The 18,148-nt window shown below is 45.4% G+C and overlaps 8 protein-coding genes and 1 non-coding gene across 9 annotated transcripts; 6 read left to right on the top strand and 3 right to left on the bottom strand.

Moving 5' to 3' along the window:
* Positions 1 to 142: 142 nt before the first annotated feature.
* On the top strand, positions 143 to 1,863 carry FPOAC1_007413 (uncharacterized protein; the record flags this gene model as incomplete). The annotated part of the gene is made up of 3 exons (XM_044851880.1): positions 143 to 454; positions 502 to 1,378; positions 1,433 to 1,863. The coding sequence occupies 3 exons, from the start codon at positions 143 to 145 to the stop codon at positions 1,861 to 1,863; spliced, it is 1,620 nt and encodes a 539-aa protein (XP_044704550.1).
* Positions 1,864 to 2,993: 1,130 nt separating this feature from the next.
* FPOAC1_007412 (uncharacterized protein) lies at positions 2,994 to 4,430 on the top strand (the record flags this gene model as incomplete). The annotated part of the gene is made up of 5 exons (XM_044851879.1): positions 2,994 to 3,294; positions 3,342 to 3,571; positions 3,625 to 3,736; positions 3,791 to 4,072; positions 4,123 to 4,430. The coding sequence occupies 5 exons, from the start codon at positions 2,994 to 2,996 to the stop codon at positions 4,428 to 4,430; spliced, it is 1,233 nt and encodes a 410-aa protein (XP_044704549.1).
* Positions 4,431 to 5,247: 817 nt separating this feature from the next.
* Positions 5,248 to 7,446, top strand: FPOAC1_007411 (uncharacterized protein; the record flags this gene model as incomplete). The annotated part of the gene is made up of 8 exons (XM_044851878.1): positions 5,248 to 5,270; positions 5,329 to 5,486; positions 5,724 to 5,735; positions 5,782 to 5,902; positions 5,959 to 6,175; positions 6,232 to 6,528; positions 6,576 to 7,256; positions 7,309 to 7,446. 8 exons carry the CDS (start codon positions 5,248 to 5,250, stop codon positions 7,444 to 7,446), a joined length of 1,647 nt encoding a protein of 548 aa, XP_044704548.1.
* A 379-nt stretch (positions 7,447 to 7,825) lies between these two features.
* FPOAC1_007410 (uncharacterized protein) lies at positions 7,826 to 8,767 on the top strand (the record flags this gene model as incomplete). Its single annotated transcript, XM_044851877.1, has 2 exons — positions 7,826 to 8,003; positions 8,064 to 8,767. The coding sequence occupies 2 exons, from the start codon at positions 7,826 to 7,828 to the stop codon at positions 8,765 to 8,767; spliced, it is 882 nt and encodes a 293-aa protein (XP_044704547.1).
* Positions 8,768 to 9,278: 511 nt separating this feature from the next.
* On the top strand, positions 9,279 to 10,609 carry FPOAC1_007409 (uncharacterized protein; the record flags this gene model as incomplete). The annotated part of the gene is made up of 2 exons (XM_044851876.1): positions 9,279 to 9,392; positions 9,443 to 10,609. 2 exons carry the CDS (start codon positions 9,279 to 9,281, stop codon positions 10,607 to 10,609), a joined length of 1,281 nt encoding a protein of 426 aa, XP_044704546.1.
* Positions 10,610 to 10,687: 78 nt separating this feature from the next.
* On the bottom strand, positions 10,688 to 11,668 carry FPOAC1_007408 (uncharacterized protein; the record flags this gene model as incomplete). The annotated part of the gene is made up of 3 exons (XM_044851875.1): positions 10,688 to 11,121; positions 11,174 to 11,422; positions 11,476 to 11,668. 3 exons carry the CDS (start codon positions 11,666 to 11,668, stop codon positions 10,688 to 10,690), a joined length of 876 nt encoding a protein of 291 aa, XP_044704545.1.
* Positions 11,669 to 12,631: 963 nt separating this feature from the next.
* On the top strand, positions 12,632 to 12,716 carry FPOAC1_007407. The gene has a single exon. It is a non-coding gene; the product is annotated as a tRNA-Tyr (tRNA).
* A 472-nt stretch (positions 12,717 to 13,188) lies between these two features.
* Positions 13,189 to 13,865, bottom strand: FPOAC1_007406 (uncharacterized protein; the record flags this gene model as incomplete). The annotated part of the gene is made up of 2 exons (XM_044851874.1): positions 13,189 to 13,689; positions 13,755 to 13,865. 2 exons carry the CDS (start codon positions 13,863 to 13,865, stop codon positions 13,189 to 13,191), a joined length of 612 nt encoding a protein of 203 aa, XP_044704544.1.
* A 1,003-nt stretch (positions 13,866 to 14,868) lies between these two features.
* On the bottom strand, positions 14,869 to 16,168 carry FPOAC1_007405 (uncharacterized protein; the record flags this gene model as incomplete). The annotated part of the gene is made up of 5 exons (XM_044851873.1): positions 14,869 to 15,640; positions 15,690 to 15,721; positions 15,777 to 15,809; positions 15,869 to 15,950; positions 15,999 to 16,168. 5 exons carry the CDS (start codon positions 16,166 to 16,168, stop codon positions 14,869 to 14,871), a joined length of 1,089 nt encoding a protein of 362 aa, XP_044704543.1.
* Between the last annotated feature and the right edge of the window lie 1,980 nt (positions 16,169 to 18,148).

Below are 18,148 nucleotides of genomic sequence, written 5' to 3'. Positions count from 1 at the left end.
GAGACACACAGAGAGAGCCGCAATGAACTTGTAAGAGTCTTTCTTTTTCTTTATATAAAAAGCAACGGTTTATTTTCTCTTGGCGGGTCTCGTTTTCTCGTCACAATTACGTTAGAATTATTCTTTTTTATTATTGGTAATCATGGCGCCTGATTATCCTCACGACGACGCTATTGAGACTGCTCCCCCTGTGGACGCGTCGTATGGACATACTCATGAGAGTGATGATGAGAAGCCTGTTCTCAGCAATGGTGGTGAGGGACCTACGCAAAGACGATTGAAGGGATATCACATCACTTGGATTGGTCTTTGTGGTGGTATTGGAACAGGACTTTTCATCGGTGCTGGTTCAGCTTATGCTACCTCTGGACCTGCTGGTTTGCTATTGGCTTATTTAGTTGTCGGTGCTGTACTATGGTCTGTTATGCAAAGTATTTCTGAGCTTGCAACATTGGTATGTTTAACGATAATTGATGGCATGAAAAATACTGACTTTGCTAGTTACCTACCGCTGGTTCATTTCCTCACTGGGCAACTCGCTTTATCGATCCTTCAGTCGGTTTCTCCCTTGCAATCTCATACGGCTACTGCTACACCATCTCCATCGCAGCAGAATGTTCGGCATCCGCAGTTTTGGTCAGTTACTGGACAGACATCACTCCAGCAGTTGTCATCACCGTCAGTCTTGTTCTCATCCTCTGGATCAACCTGATGGACGTCAGATTCTTCGGTGAGGCTGAAGTCGTCACTGGTGCTATCAAGGTTCTCTGCTTCTGTGGTCTTGTCGTTGTCGCCATTGTCATCACTGCCGGTGGGGGTCCCAAGGGTGACGCTATTGGCTTCCGATACTGGAACGACCCTGGTGCTTGGGTTGACTACAACGGTATCACTGGTTCATCTGGACACTTCCTCGGTTTCCTCTCTGCTTTCGTCAACGCTTCCTTCTCTTTCATCGGTGTCGAGACCGTTGTCATCACTGCTGCAGAGGCTATCAACCCTCACCGAGAAATCCCCAAGGCCGCCAACCGTGTCACCTACCGCATTGGTTTCTTTTATATCCTGGGAGCTTTCTTGATTGGTCTCATTGTCGATCCCAGAAATGAGGGTCTTGTGTCTGGTTCTGGCAACGCCAAGAGTTCACCTTGGGTCATTGCTATCCAAGCTGCTGGCATCAAGGTTCTGCCCTCGATTATCAACGCTTGTATCCTGATTTCCGCTTGGTCTGCTGGTAACTCTTACTGCTGGGTTGGATCTCGCATGATCCTCGCCATGACTACAGATCGACAACTTCCTCAGTTCTTTGGTCGCACAACCAAGAAGGGCGTTCCTTACGTCGCCGTCATTACTTCGTGGCTATTTGGCCCTCTGGCCTATCTCAGTAAGTTTCTCACAACACAAAACAATTTTATAATTATAAACTAATAATTTCCAGGTCTCGGTTCCGGTGGTGCTGCTCAGGCTTTCGATTGGCTTCTCAACCTCAGCACAGTAGCAGGTCTCATCGCATGGGCTACTCTTTGCTTCGCCTACCTGCGATTCCACCGCGCTCTCAAGGTCCAAGGTATCAGCCGTGATACTCTACCCTGGAAGGCACCTTTCCAGCCTTATACTGCTTGGTTCGGTGGTATCGGTTCGGTCATCATCACTCTTCTCTGCGGTTTCCCTGTATTCCTCAAGGGTAACTGGAACACTGCCGACTTTATCGCGTCTTATATCGGTATTCCCATCTTTATTATCCCCATCATTGGCTGGAAGCTCGTCTATGGTACCAAGTTTGCCCGGGCTAAAGACATTGATGTCTGGTCTGGTCGTTTGTCGATTGAGGAACCTACTGGCCAATTGTCTGAGAAGACAGCTGTGTAGCCTTTTTCCACATTCCACTCATACTTTAATTTCCACCGGGATCAACCAGTCACAGGGTTCTTTCAATAACCCTGGACTAAAAGTCATTTCTTTGCGGGCATTGCATATTGATTAGACATATCTGTAGACTAGCGATGACAATTACATTAATATGATTATTACTCAATATGGTGTTGATCATCCCGCGTTGATCAATTGTCTTGTTAATGATGAACAATTCATTTCGATGCCAAGACTATCGTGTGTGCGGACATAGCGAATGTAGGTCGAATTGTTCTAGAAACACAACGCGTATGGTGGGGTACATGTCGCGACTGAGTCTCGAACGCGTTATCAACAGATCAGAACATCAAAGATGCCAAGAATGTTCAAGAGCGGCAGTTACAAACTTTTCAACTAAACAAAAGAACCACTATTTCTACTTGGATGCCTAATGAATGACGCAATTAAAGCAGTAACTCAGCTTATCGGATATCCTCCTTCTCATCTCGTCTCCATCCGCATTGACTCCAACAAAACAGCAACAAAAAGGTACATAATATGCCGCGAATCAGGAACCCGATAACCGAAGTGCGTTGTCCATCGGACGTGTTGTCTCAATTGATCATCGTCTCACATATAAACTAACCTATTAAGCATATACCATTGCCGAGGACACTTTCCTTTCGCGGAGTCAACAGCCGTGCAGTTCTTCAACATGATTCGTTACACGTCGGCGCTTAAAGAGGAACCTTTGCTCTGCCGACCCCCAAGCTAAGAAGATCATGGCTGATAATGCAACCTTGGCCAGGGGCTTTTTCAGCTTCCCGTTTGGGAAAGGTACTTTGCGGAGATATGGGAGCTTCCGTGCTTGATGTTGTAGCACCTTAATTACCTACCTTTTTGGAGACAAGGTCCGCGCCTGGCCAAGATGGCATCATTGACAGAAGTTCGATAGCGTTATCAGAAGGTCTGATGATCACGATAGTCTCGACGATCGTCATATAGGTTATAGTCAATTGCAACGATTAATTGACTATAAAGTCAAAGCCACCAGCCACTTGTCCAAGACTCTCCTCAACCCCGCACCTCATTCAATCTTTACCCCATCTCTTGTGCGCTGTTGACTCTCGAGAACGAAAATTACCAAGATGCGGTCTTTTCTTCTCGCTCTCCTCCCTCTAGCTTTGGCCACGGCTGTTCCTAGCTCCAAAAAGGTTGACTACAATGGCTTCAAGAGTCTTCGTGTCACCCTTCCCAAGGGCGCTGATGCTGCGGCCATCAACAAGCTCGCTGCCACCATCTTGAACCCTGGTGCTGGTGAGGAGCTCGACATTGTCGTTGCTCCCGAGAACGTTGACAAGGTCACCAAGCTTGCCTCTGACACGACTGTTTTGGTCGAGGATGTTGGTGCTGTCCTTGCCGAGGAGGAGACTTCTACTGTCTATGCTGGTATGTTGCCCCATTATTGCGACAGGAATAATGCTTACTGTATGCAGTTCCCAGCGAGTCGTGGTTCACCGCCTACCACCCCTACGCTGATCATCTTCAGTTCCTCACCGACCTGCAGACCTCTTACCCCAGTCGCTCTGAGGTTTTCACCCTTGGAAACTCTTTCCAGGGTCGGGCTCTGACTGGTATCCACATCTGGGGAAGTGGAGGCAAGGGTTCCAAGCCTGCCGTCGTCTTCCACGGCACTGTCCACGCTCGCGAGTGGATCGCCACCATGGTAGGATAGAATTGTTTTTGTTGATGCTGCATGGCTGACATTGTTTGTTTCAGACTGCCGAGTACATGGCCTACCAGCTGTTGACCAAGTACAGCACCGACTCTGCTGTCAAGGCTCTCGTCGACAAGTACGACTTTTACATCACCCCCGTTGTCAACCCTGATGGTAAGCTTTTCATGAAGCCAAGTGCATTGCAGTTGTACTGACTCGCGATTATAGGCTTCGTCTACACCCAGACCACCAACCGTCTCTGGCGCAAGAACCGACAGACTGTCTCTGGAAGCACCTGTGTTGGCCGTGATGTCAACCGCAACTGGCCTTTCAAGTGGGAGTTGACTGGTGGTGCCTCTACCAACCCTTGTGACGAGACCTTCAAGGGCCGTGCTGCTGGTGACGCCCCTGAGAACAAGGCTATCGTTGGCCAGATCGACTCTTTGGCTGCTGGCCGTGGTATCTCTTTCTACGTTGACTTTCACTCCTACGGACAGTACATCCTCTGGCGTAAGTTCATTTCAATATATGTTCTCGCATCTCAACTAACATTTCAATAGCCTACGGCTACGATTGCAGCGTCGTTGCTCCTGAAGAGACTCAACTCTCATCCGTTGCCGCCCGCATCAACAGCGGTATCCGTGGCCAGTCCGGTCTTTCTTACACTGCTGGTAACTCTTGCCGTGCTCTGTATGCCACCACTGGTGACAGCATCGACTACGTCCAGGGTAAGGCCAAGGCCAAGTACTCTTACACCATTGAGCTCCGAGACAAGGGTAGCTACGGCTTCAGCTTGCCCGCTAGCCAGATTCAGCCTACTGTTCGCGAGACTTGGGCTGGTGTTGTTGCTGGTCTCCAGGCTATCTAAGAGGTTAGATAAGATTTGAATTGAAAGAAAGATTTGGGGAGATTATGAGATTATTGGATGGTAGATAAATTGGTAGTATATAAATAAACATTTGCCGACTCAACCAATTTTGAACTTCACATAGCCCAGTACGAGTGAGCCTACCCTGTATGCTAGATCTTGTCTTCTATAAACCATCAGGCAATCTCATGGCAATCATATCATTGGACTTTCTAGATGAATGTGCATATGTAAACCTTTAAACAATGCTAGTTTCATTATTTTTTCACCGTCTCAATGAGTGTGAGGCTTTGAAGTTGAGCGTTGTGTAGTAGAATGGCCACTGTAGTAACCTAACTCCTTCGGAAACTAATCATTGAGACTACAATAACAGACATATCTATTCATCATAATCTGATATCAGCATTCTGAGACAATCCTATCAATATTCTACTATGCTCTTCTTACATGCTACGGAAATTTTAGACATTCTCACGGTAATAATAAACACATATTTTTATCTTGCATAATTGCTTATTATGGGATTATAGCGTTATGCAGTGCTTGTGCACGCTTGACCGTATATGGACAAGAACTGACACGGATGAATCGTGCCCCGAGAGATCCACTCGATGTTATGTTACGATATCTCATTGGTGAATCATCCAAGGCTGCCTTGCATGACCATCAGTGGCAGGAAATGCTCGTACTTGGCATGTATGACCAACTGGAAACTAATAAACAAAAAGATTAGGAATGCCACTATCTCTCAACGTTGGAGACTTGCCAACGTTATTAACAGGTCATGGTTTATTGTTATCTGTAGGAAGTCCATGATATGTACATAAGAAATCCTTCGAAGTAAGCCAGAATAGGAAAGTATGCTGACAGCCCCGCAAACATGAGCAATCTTTAACAGGACAATATTCTCTCTTGAGTTCCTCCTCACATTGCCCATCTCTGTGACTTATCTAAATCCATCAACTCTCATATGGATTAAGACCTGGTTCTTTGCAGTTGCCGTCAAAGTCCACGCTATTATCAACCTCGTCTCGGACTTGTCTCACCAAGCACCATGTCCCGAGATTCCCGCTCATCACAATCACCTCAAGCGCCCTCAGGTTCTGAATCGGACTTGGGCGCACTTTCACCCTTTTCATGTCAACTATGCAGGTTCCGAAAATTAAAATGCGACAAAGCGATTCCCGTGTGTGGTCGCTGCGCCAAGACGAATGAGAAATGCGATTATCCGTCTGCGCGAAAAAAGCCAGTGATTAATCCAGCCATGAGACCACGATTACGAGACATGCAAAGCCGCATACGCAAGTAACACTTACCAACTAATATACAGTCAGAATATTGACTAGTGTAGGGGATTTGGAGGCCAGACTTGAATCACAGAATAGTCCACCCGAGTTTCAACCCTTCAGCACGGAACTCATTGACACGGGTCGATCTGAGAGGTTACCGCCTCCTCATATTGTTGATGAGTTGTGAGTGTGAACTCAAATGAGACATCGAGATATATAACTCTAACATAGATCAACAGAACAACTATTTACTTTACCAAACTCCAGTCCGACTCATTCATGATTCATGGTGAGAGATATACCGCTTCTCTGTACAGACCGACACATATGCAGCCACCAATGTGTCTACAATATGCAATCTTGGCCGCTGGGGCAAGTGCATCGCAGACATACGGACACATGGCCGAGGCCTTTTATGTACGATCACGACAGTACATCCAAGCAGACGAGATGAAGGTATCCTTCCACCCACTGAAGCCAGGTCAAAGTGTGAAACGCTGATGTTTGAACAGAGTGATAGTGAGCAGGTTTCTCTAGCCCACTGTCAAGCTTGGGTTCTCATTGGTCATTTTGAAGCACAGCATCTATGGTTCTCAAGAGCATCAATGAGTACCGCCAGGGCTATTCGATTGGCGCATATACTCGGCCTACACCGTCTAGACGGTAAGAATACCGCTGGTCTGACCTTACCTCCCGCGTCGGACTTTACCGAAGAGGAAGAACGGAGAAAAACATTCTGGGTTGTCTTTACAACTGACCGTATCACGAGTAGTACTGGTGGTTGGCCCACCATGATGGACTGGCGAAGCGTGTGTCTCTCCGACTCTTGATTGATATCTCAACTAATCTCGACCAGATACAAACACGGTTACCAACATCACTAGATGCTTTCTTATCCAGTACTCCAGTACCTACCATAACTCTTAAGCAAGCTCTTGGTCAAGGCATGTTTGAGCTTTCCACCAGTGCATGCAGAGTGGTCGCAGTTCACTTATTCAACGAATGCTTCAACTTTTCGCGGGCAAGTGAGGAGGACGAAGACAACAATGACTGGACCCAACTTCAGAAACTAGACGAAGCGGTGACTAACGCTTTCGCAACTCTACCTCCGGAACTACGATGTCCTGAGAACATGGATAATCCCGCGGCTGTTCTTATCAACCTGCAGTTACACACAGCGATGATTTGTATCCATCGTGCAGTGACGACTCGTTCACAGATGGATATGTCTCTTTTACCACATATCAATTCCCGTGTGATGGAGTCTGCGCTTCAAATTATGATGACTGTCGCGCTGGTCGCGGATCTGAGCATCAGGTTCCGGAATCCTCTAGTGTCATTCGCAACTTTCGTCGCCGCTTCCTTCTTCCTAACGAACTTTACGACAACGGGAAATCGCCAGAGCGAAGATAACTTCACGGCGCTCATGAGTGTCATGACCGAGGTTGGCAAAACCAACATGTTTGCGGCTTCACTTGCTGTTCGGCTTGCGCACAACATGAGAGCTTGTACTGTAGATCAGGGCACGGTTGGAAAGGTTTGTCAAGAATTATGCCCCAATTAAGCCATAACTAATTGATGACCGATAGGCTGGGATGTTAATGGCTGATCTGGATCTCGATGCGCCGATTCCTGGTCAAGAAGATGCAGAGAATGGGATCGTGGTGCTTTGTCCAATTGTACCTAAACCGGGACCGATTAGCTTGGATGATGGTTTGTTTTGGTAGACTGGATTTGACATATTTTGTTACCCTTCTTATCCTGCTGTCAAAAATAATTAGAAAGAAAGCAGATCTGATGTTAATACGAATTCCCATTGAACGATCCTAGTCCAGAATGAGATTCGGCCGAGGGGTGGGGGTCAAGGCTCGGACCTCGTTCAGACTTCGTATACGAACCTCGCTCAACCTCGTTCGCTTGAGTCGCTAAGCCACAACAAAACGACGAGTTCCACTAAGGAAATGCAAAAGCGGCATGGACTACTTGGCAAGTGCGAATGTCGCCGGCTTTTATAAAGTATTACAATGTCTCCTACTATCTCATCACTTGTCTATCATTTACTTCCATACCAGCAGTCATTGTTAAGCGTGTTTTATCATTTTAATCATGGCCGACCCTTCTTACGACGCCGATGCGTTTGACTTCAAGCTCTACCGCTACGGCCCATCACTCCCAGCCGCAGTCGTTAGTGTTGTTATTTTCGCCATTCTCACAGCAGCTCACGCATGGAGATTATTCCGTGTACGGGCTTACTACTTTACGGCTTTTACAATCGGTGGCCTCTGTAAGATACCGACTAGTTACACATCACATTAACCAGCATAAGCTAATAGAATATCTCAAGTCGAAACGATAGGTTACGCTGGTAGAATATGGAGTCACTTCGATAAAGAATCCATCGGCGGCTTCGTTGTACAAGCCATTCTTATCCTCGTCGCCCCTGCCCTCTTCGCCGCATCGATTTACATGATCCTCGGCCGATTGATACGAACCATTGGCGGGTCTCACTTATCGCTTATACCCGTGCAATGGGTTACACGCATTTTTGTGACGGGCGATGTCATCGCGTTTGGTCTACAAGCTGGTGGTGGAGGCATTCAATCTGCTGGTACATTGGAGCTCTATGAGTTGGGCGAAAAGATTATTATTGCTGGTCTATTCGTCCAGATTGTCGTCTTTGGCTTCTTCGTTGTCACGTCGTTCCTTTTCCACTGGCGATTGACCAAGTGTCCTACCCCCGAATCTTTGCGAGGTGTCGTGCCGTGGAGGCGATACTTGTACGTTCTTTACGTATCGAGTTTCCTTATCCTCGTCCGAAGTATTTTTCGAGTGGTGGAATATCTACAGGGTAACAAGGGATATCTCATTTCACATGAGGTCTACTTGTACGTGTTTGATGCTATTCTGATGGCTCTTGTCATGGCTATTCTTGTGGTCTGGTATGTCGAGTCTTTGCAGATGAATATCAAGACATCGGATGCCGAGAACGTGGAATTGTCGGCCTATGAGACTTTTGAACTCAGCGACGACCGTCAGCGACGGAAATAGATTAGCAGATGTGGGGGAACTTGATATCCGGGGAGAATTGTCTGATCTGAATCCATTCTATGAGTTCCCGTTCTTGTTCATCATGATTATTTTCTTTGTTACTCAGTCCGATAGACTATCTTGCGTCTTCAATAGAATCCATGTCAATCTCTTCAAGTTCCCAAGCCTTAATAAAATTGTCAATCAGATTCAACCTGACCAATCGTTCCTACTGTCTCGGAAACCTCCGCATTGGAAAAGAAACAAGCGGCATCTCCGTAACAGCTAGTCTAGCCCTTGTTGGTTAAAGATTGGCAACTGGTGGACCTTGATGAACCGTCTTCCTGAACTGGCCTATCAAACTGCCAGCCACGTCCGACCCCCTTCGCTCAGACCTCGTTTGACTTCGTATCGTCCCCTTCAATTTCCCCAACCATCAAAACCTACCATCTCGCTCCCATACCCGTGATTTTTCTTTTTTCCCATACCATCTCTCGTTTATGACTATTCATTCACTAGTCTCACCCTTGTCATGAGCGACGAAGACAATGACGCATCAGCCTCGAGGAAGGGGACTACCAAATTGCGTCGTGGCCACAAAAAGGTGAAAACAGGGTGTACTGATTGCAGGAGGCGTCGTGTCAAGGTGAGTACAAAATTACCTATAAGCAATACAGTTGATGCTGATTCGTTTAGTGTACCGAAGAGAAGCCTAAATGTCGTGCTTGTCAGCGACGTGGGGCTGAATGCGAATACCCATTTCTCCAAGCAGTATCCCTTTCTACAGACCGGCCTTCACATTCACCAGCTTCGCATCTAAGCTACAGACCCTCGCCTCAGCCTCGACATGTCTCCCCACTTCCCGGTCTTGCTTCCATCCTTAGAGAGCAGCCACCCGGTGACGCATCTACCGAATTTGGGATCAGAGACATGGCACTTCTTCACCATTGGACCATTTCCACCTGCCACGACATATACAAGAACTCAGCCTTGTCGCTTACGTTTCAACACACATTTCCACAAATCGCCTTTAAGCATCCGTTCGTGATGCGTCTTCTACTCGGTCTTTCTGCCCTCCACCTCGCATACCTCCAACCAGACGAGAGATTGAGATATGTAGGTGAAGCTTCTCGTTATCACAACCAAAGTCTGCAGGGTTTCAACGAAACGTTGAAGCTACCCCCAGAAGAAGTCTCTGATGCATTATTTGCTTGGTCGTCACTCAACGTTCTCTATGTATTCGGTATCCATGGTCGCTTGGGTCAAGACCTTTGGGATGATTCAGAACATATAAGCCGCAAAGATCGTATACTGGGCTTGAGCTGGGTTCCGATGCTCCGTGGTGCTCAGACTATGCTAAGTCCATGCTACTTTGCGCTGAGAGAAGGTCCTCTGAAAGATCTATTGACGATTGGAAACTTTGAAGAGTTGAACCTTGACCAGCATTCGCACCCTGATGATCAGCATTTCTGTCGTACAAGAGAAGTATGGAAGAGCAGTCCTGATGCTCAGACCTACGAGGATACATTACAAGTTCTCAGACGGTGTCATATGTTCATGGAACAATTCTCGTCAATGGAAAGTGAATCGCCAGGCGAATCTATCTTTAACAGATCATGGCAAGGTGTATTTTTACTTGTGCCATTTGCCCCCGAGGCGTATTTCACTCTGTTGCAACAGCGACAACCACCAGCTTTGATATTGTATGCGTTTTACGGAGCACTCCTGCATCGGTTTACAAACGATACTTGGTTTCTGGAAGGATGGGGCCAAGATATAGTGGATGTAGTAACAGATCTACTGGGTTCATATTGGAGAGAATGGATAGCCTGGCCACTCCAAGTTGTCGGTGCAACATCTTAAACATAGGAAACTCTAAACTAATTATATCTATAACTACAATAAACATCTTGACCAACACCCTAAAAGACAATATCGTCGTTAAGCGCACGAGGTAAATGCTCCCATGCTATACCCTTTACCAGCACTCCTCTCGTCCAAAATAGCAGTTATCTCAGAAGGGTGGAACCAGTTGAAGATTACCATGACAAGGAACATCAACAGCGCGTCAAAGATGTAGAGATAAATCTCGTGCTGGAGCAAGAAACCACTGTTGCCCTGTAAATACTCAATCGCCCTGAAAAGAGATCGCACCATGATAAGGAAACTGCAAATGTAAAGAACCATCATGTGCTTCTTCCAGGGAATTCCGGTGGTTGATCGACCTGTCGGATTCTGGAGTATAGCTCGATGGAATGAGATGGCGATGATGATGAAGACTCCGAAGAAGATCAGTTGGACGAATAAACCGGCGATGATGATCTTAGCGCCAGCGTCCAAAGCCTCGAGTGTACCAGAAGATTGATAGCCGCCACCTGTGGAGATATTAGCATGAAAATCTGAAGGTACGAATCGGCGTTGACAAACCTCCACCCTGCAGAAAAAACGAAAGCATGTCTCCAGTCACAAAGATCTTGGTCATCCATTTCTTGCTGATCATCACTCGCCCTTCTCCATCAATCATCTCGACAATTCTACCAAGCTCCATGTAGATAGTAGCGGCGAAAAGTGCAGGAGCGACGAGTAGAAAGATACTTTGGATAATGTAAGGGCCCAATTCCCAATTCGGGGTTTCGTTGGCAGATTTGCATCGAGCAGCGTATCCAATAACCTCAACTATACAACAGATCAGCATGTTATTCAAGTCAATTATGTCGTGAGATTCGTACGTAAACCACCAATCGCTAAAGGTATCGTAAACCAGGACCGTCCGCGGTAAAGTTGCCAGGTGTGAAAGATTGTGGTGCCGATGAAAAGGAGAGTAAAGATGACGCCGCCAGCCATTGAAGGGTCGTAGTGATACAGCTTGAAGCCACCCGCGTCTCCGGCATCAGCCGTTGCATCGCGTTGGTACATGTCCATTGTTGGTGGTGTTGATTGAGAAGTCAGAAGGAGAAAATAAACACAGTGTTAAGGAATGTAGGAAAATCCAATTTTGATGAGCTGATGCGTGAAACAGAAACTCGAGAGACTGATGTTGTAAAAAGCGATAGGAAAAGAAGGTTTCGTTGTTCAATAGCCCGAATATAATCGTCGAGAGTCTGGGTTGTCTTTATAAGTTTTCCATCTTGAAGATCCCTAAAATTAGAAATAAGAAGTTTGACCTTCATTAGCAAACTGTTGATAATTGGCGTATACACGGGCCAAGCACTCTGATGCTAAGCCACGCTAATATATCCCCTGCCGTTGACAGTCTCGTTCAACCTCGTTCAACCTCGTTTAACTTCGTTCCTCAAAACTCGGTCGCGTAGTGGATCCCAGACGCCGTTTCAAGGCATCGGATTTTGCTCAATAAGGCTAGAGGAATTGGAAAGACCCGATCTGACAGCGGTAATCAGGCGTACGAGATTAACCTTTGCTCAGACATCCATTCTTGAACACGACAAGGTGTCATTCCGTTGGTGATTCTGGCGAATGGGGAGCTTTGCGTTCCTGGTCCGGAGAATTCTGACTTGTCTTATCGGGATTCCCGGTCTAGTCTAGGTAGTCAGTGATAAATGTCAACGCCCTTGCTGCGGGTTGGATTCGTGTATGCGAGGAACGAGAAACGCGCACTCGGATGCAAACTGGCGGGGAGGATGTCCATGACCATGGCCACGAGTGTTACACGAATGAGACCTGGGAATCACAGATCAGGAATATCTACCGTTTGAGAACTGAACAATATTCTGAGGTTGGTTCCAATTAGTGAATTAAAGTGAGATACAAATACAGTGGGAATAGGGGTTGTGCAATCTGGCATCCTGTAATACGGACAGTAACAAATATAGGTAGTGATACGGGACTCTCGAAACATCAATAGCTATTCCTCCGATTCGGAGATCTCCCCGAATAGCTCAGCTGGAAGAGCGTTCGACTGTAATTGTTATATGTCATCGAAAGGTCACTTGTTCGATCCAGGTTTCGGGGAGCTGATTTTTTGCATTTTATTATTTTCGCAAAAATTTAAACTTCCAGTTCATCTCTACTCAACAAATTAAATGCGATTACTTGATTATTTCTCACACAGAGTAACCGAAACCTTAAGGTCACTCTAAGAGCCCTATGAGGCTGCATCTATCGAGAGTATATTAAACTTCGAGGAACACCCACATCAATTCAACAAATTAAACACGCTGTCTTACAGTATCGCATTGTCAAGTTATTTATCCACTGCTTTTATTTTCATTTTATTAGACACAAAGATGGAATCGAAAGCAATTTGAATTGTATTGATAGATATGTCGTGTTCTAGTCTTATTTGACCATATCTATGTGAGAACGTTTGTTCATATGATATCATTTGTGATAATGATATATGCCTTTCAAAATGTGTATGTGACAGCAACAGTATATCAGTCCCTGCGTCTACCCCATTTCGCCAGAGCGTGTATCTGGCTATCTCAACTGCAATACCAACGATCATTGCATTCGATCCTCGTGTGACCGGCGATTAACTCCGCTGTCGCGTTGAGACTCCTTGCCGAGAGGTTCAAATCTGTCCAGAACAGACCGTTACGGTTTTTCCACATTAGGGGCGGGACGTTTTGTCCGGGTTTTGGCCGTGGGAGGCAGACGAGGTTGATGACAATGAGAGGGCATCGCCGTTTCTTTGCCATCTCAATGTACATCTCCATGATGACCAGCCCTTCCATGTTATCGATAATGCAGTCTTCAAACACATAACAAGTGTTGAATGTGTCTGGGGACCGCGCGAGGAAGAATTCGTCTTCGGCACGAGAGCCGAGTCCTGGGAGACGCTTCACATCCCAGGGTGTCAGTTGACGAACAAGTTGGCTGACCACGGCGAAGGTCCCAGCGTCTGGGTGCCTATTGATGACGATGATGGGCAAGGAATGGTTTCCGTTCACGGAGTTTGGGTTCACATGGCTTCCGTTCATGACCTGGGTCTCGGAGTTAGCTCGACTATCACAAAAGGGAATGTTGTGTCTTGGTGTAAGTTGCTTACGTCTGTTTTGAGAGTTGGACGGCTGTGAAAGATAGAAGAAGAGAATATGTTGGAAGAAGTGTTGGAGGATTTGTTGGGTTGTGTAGTATTGCAAGAGAGAGATTCATGCATTTTATATTCCTTCTCTGGGTCTCTGAACTGAATCTCACTTGTTTTTGAACTTCTTTAAATCTAAATTAAAGTTCAAATGTCATGTAAGTCGATTTTCCAATCACAACACAAGGTCAATGATTAACTTTAACTTTTTTTGATAAACTGTACATTTTGACTTATCCCTGGACCAGGACATTAACCCTAAGCTTTTCATTAAAGAACTACGTGAAAGGATAACGAGGATCATTTTACTTACTGCATTAGTGTTAGACATGATCCTTCAGAGTGAATAACTTCTGATCTTTGACACATCCGGCTCTTTTGGCTAATTGCAAAGCTCAACTTGATGCACGTCTGAAGCAAGTTGATGACAACTTCACACTTCACACTGCATGATTGGACAGGCTTGGGAAAGACCTTGTCTACGGGATATCTTGAAACGGAAAGAAGCTGACCTCATCTTTACCTTCCCCTCGCTCATATCGCTCTTCCTTTTTTCTTTGACAACATCTACCGGATCTCGGCTTAATACTACTTCTTTATAAACCATATATTACATTATTTGACCTACGCAAGGATCGCCTCAAGATTTTACGATTGCTCAATATGGTCAGCCCTTTTTGGCGGGGGGATGGAAACCTTGTTATAGAAGTACCGAATGTGTAGAAAGCTTTTCCTGGGTTGCTCTACGCAGGAAACCCTCGTCGTGTGTTAACTGGAGATGAGTCATTGGGTACCGTGGTTAATGGTCACGTGTGGAAATCATGCTTTTCTGCAGACAGCAACCAAATCTAGGAGAGAACCTTAAAGGAGAAAACTTCTGTATGCCTGTAACCTAGGAAACAAGAACGTCTTGCAGATCACCGCGTAGAGAGAAAAAGATTGGACAGCTGACTGTGCCCTTGAGATTAATATCTACCGCCACATTACACAAATATTTTTCTACAAGACATAATTAAATCTTCCACTGAGCGCGACGACCCACTCTCTACCATCCATCTTCATCTTCTTCTGATCCATACTATGAAGAGCAGCCAGAACACTCGACGTTCCCATCCTTCTCGAAATACTTGGCGCCACTTCTGCCTTGTCGGCCCGATGATGCTGGGTTTCCAGAATAACTCGAGCAAAGTCCACCATTGGGAAGAGAAGCAAAATCGCCAAACTGACAGTTGGGGTTGGAGTCGCAACGACTCATGCACTCTTCAAAGCTGCCCACAAAAGTGTTGAAATCTATCATGCGGAAGAACGTGTTGGCATCGAGGTTGATCTCTTGCTCACAAATGATCTCAAATTTGCATTTGCATGTATTTGTTGCCGCGTAAGTAGAGCAGACTGGACCGACGGAGCGGGTCTCGGTTGCAAGCAAGCTGGTGCGGTCAACGTGGGTGGCCTCCTGGGTGATGGTGACGGTGTCTGGATCGGCAGTGGTAGACACCGAGGCCGTACTAGCCTCGAGGGTTGTCGACTCGGTGACATCAGGCAAGTAGAGAGTGACTGTGAGTGTATGTGTCTTGGCAGGGAGTGTCGTGGTGACAGTGACAGCGGGCCTGGTAGCAGTCACGACGAGAACCTCTGTTGCTGGTCTGGGACCAACAGTTACGATCTCGGGAGATCTTGTAGCTTCGATGGTAGTCACTTCAACACCCAGGCAAGCGCAAGCACTGCTGTATTGATCGGGATCCGCGCATGCGCTCGCGTAAGATGGGATATCGGTCGGCTTGATGATGGAACCAGTTTCAGCAGCGATGTCACGTCTTGCGAGGTTGCTATAATAAGTAGTTTCGGTGGTACTAGAGAGGAGTTAGTGATGGTCATTTACCACTATCTTGGAACACGTACGTGCTACGGTCGGTCTCGACAACAGTTTTCGTCTGGATTTATGTCAGTTGTCGTCCCTTGACAAGTTTGAGGTCAAGAAATACTTACATTGAACTTTGTTTGTTGCTCTGGATCTGGGGTCTGGAGATGGTGTTACCACTGGAGCGATCTAGTTCTGTGGAATGGCATTCGGTACTTACTACAGTGACAGTAATTGTTTTGACCGAAGGGGTGATGGAGACTGTAATGGTCTCAGGCTCGAGTGTACGAATGGTATAAGAACTGCGAAACATCAGTTTTGTTTCATACACTTTCCATCATCCAACGTACAACGCATCTGGCTGTGTCGCTGTTGCTTCATCCGTCTGAGGACCCAAAGTCTCGGTCTCCACCAGGGTAAGAGTAGATTGTTCTCCATATGTTTCGGTTACAGTTGTCAGAGCAGGAACCAGAGTGTATTGCAAAAATGAAGAACAGTCGCTTTCGTGCTCCGCCTGCATTCGCTTGTGTTTGCAGCTCGACAGTTTTCCGACCGCTCGATTACATGCGTCCTGGTAGAGATCATCAGCGCATGAAACACGTTTTGTGGTGGAGTGGCGTACAGGGGTGCAAGTAGCTTGGCTTGTCGCATCCGCAGTCGCTGTATCAATGGTCACTCGTATACCTGCGGATACCACTGCAAAGAGCAGGGAAGAAACCAGTGCTGTTCTCATTGTGATGGTAATTGACAAGGTACAAATGAAGTGAAATGCAAGATGTCAGATAAAAAGAGGGATTCAATTGTTAAAACATTGTAGACTAACACTCTAACACTGAATGCTTTCTTTTTTTACCCCTTTCGTTAGGCTGGCCCCACGAAATTGCATGGACTGCATCTGGTATAAGGCATCACGAATCAGCCCTAGCATCTGCGACTATTGGCTTTTAGTCGATTTAGACCTTTCTCAGTCAACAAGTCCACAGCCCAACGGCTTTTTTAGTTAATGAAATTTCATTCATTCCCAAGACTAACATCAGATGGGTTGATCAGTTCGTCACTAGACGCAATATGTGCCAATGATTCGAGAGTATACGACTTTAATCAGAACTATCGTTTCTATTTGTAAATTGATGCAAGCCATCTCATCCGTTGAGTCGGTCGTGTGTCCCGATCTCCTCCCTGGCGATTCATTTTTGTGGACAAGGACGCCTTTCCCGCTCGGCTGGCTCTGGATATTTGTCCCCCGATCAGATGGTTTCAGCCACAAGTCTTATCGATAAATGATTGTCCGATGATAACAGGAGTATTCTAAACAAAGGCTCAATCGGCTCCAAGATCACCCTCCCATTAAAATAATCCACTTTACTTCTTCTCCGCAGACATGCTAGATCTTACAATCAAGCAAAAGATTAGTTGTAATATTTTTCTGATACTTGCTTTTGGCTTCTGCGGTAGTTGGCTTTTGGCGTATTTTGACTTGGAATCGGCTTATCATGGAGCCCAGGGCAAAAACAAAAAGGCAAAATACATACAACAGCGGGGATTCGCTGGTCGTCACCGACCCAACTACTAATCCGCCCCTTACTAGCTTGACTATGGGAGAGCGGACGGGATCCCGTATTTTCTAGTAGGTATGGTCGTATGTAATAAAGAAACGGCTGAATTAAAACTATATAGTTGCGGTCAAGCCATATGACAATAGCGGTTTCTTCTCCTTAAACACGGTTCTGGCTCTGCCATCAATTTGTGACGAGTGCTATAGTTCTTTAAACCAGAGAAATACGAAGATTATTATATTATGGACATCATAACTCATCACTGTGTTACAACAAAACGTTTCTAAACGCTGTATCAAGGGATGCGCAAGAAACAACAAGCGTTGCATCCCACTTTAAGTGCTACATCAATCATGCAAGGTCTAACTTGGCAAAGGCTTTTTATTTATTATACTCGTCTTATTACCTTAACTACCTAAATATCCTGCAACGCCCAATGGGCTGAGGTTTACTGTTACATTAAATGATATATAGAAATCATTGCCTAGCAGAAACTGGGGGCTTTACTGAGTATATCATAACCAGTGATAGTGTATCACTTGCCTCAACTAGGACCATCCTTGCTTATATCTGTTGCCTTCTGGACCTTAATTAATTGCACTCTTTCGGTTGCATCAGAGTATGTCGCAATATTTCATGAATCGGTTTTTGTCACTTCTGCTTATTAAGTTGTTTATATTTAATCCACTGAATTAAAATCTGCTATTATATTAAATTTTATTATATTAAAAGCTATAGTATTAATTATAAGCTTTTTCTCTTTTTCTTTAAAACCTTTTTTAATCTTTTAATTTTATAGAATTCTTAATATAATAAATCTTAATTTAATAAACTTTTTATAAAATAATATTATTTTTATTAAATATTCTATAAATTATTAATAATTTATTTTTTTTATTAAAAATTATTTTAAAGATTAAAAAGTAATTTTATTTAAAATATTT

This window comes from Fusarium poae, chromosome 3, assembly GCF_019609905.1.
Source record: "Fusarium poae strain DAOMC 252244 chromosome 3, whole genome shotgun sequence".
NCBI lineage: Eukaryota > Fungi > Ascomycota > Sordariomycetes > Hypocreales > Nectriaceae > Fusarium > Fusarium poae.
This window is presented reverse-complemented; position numbering and strand designations above follow the sequence as displayed.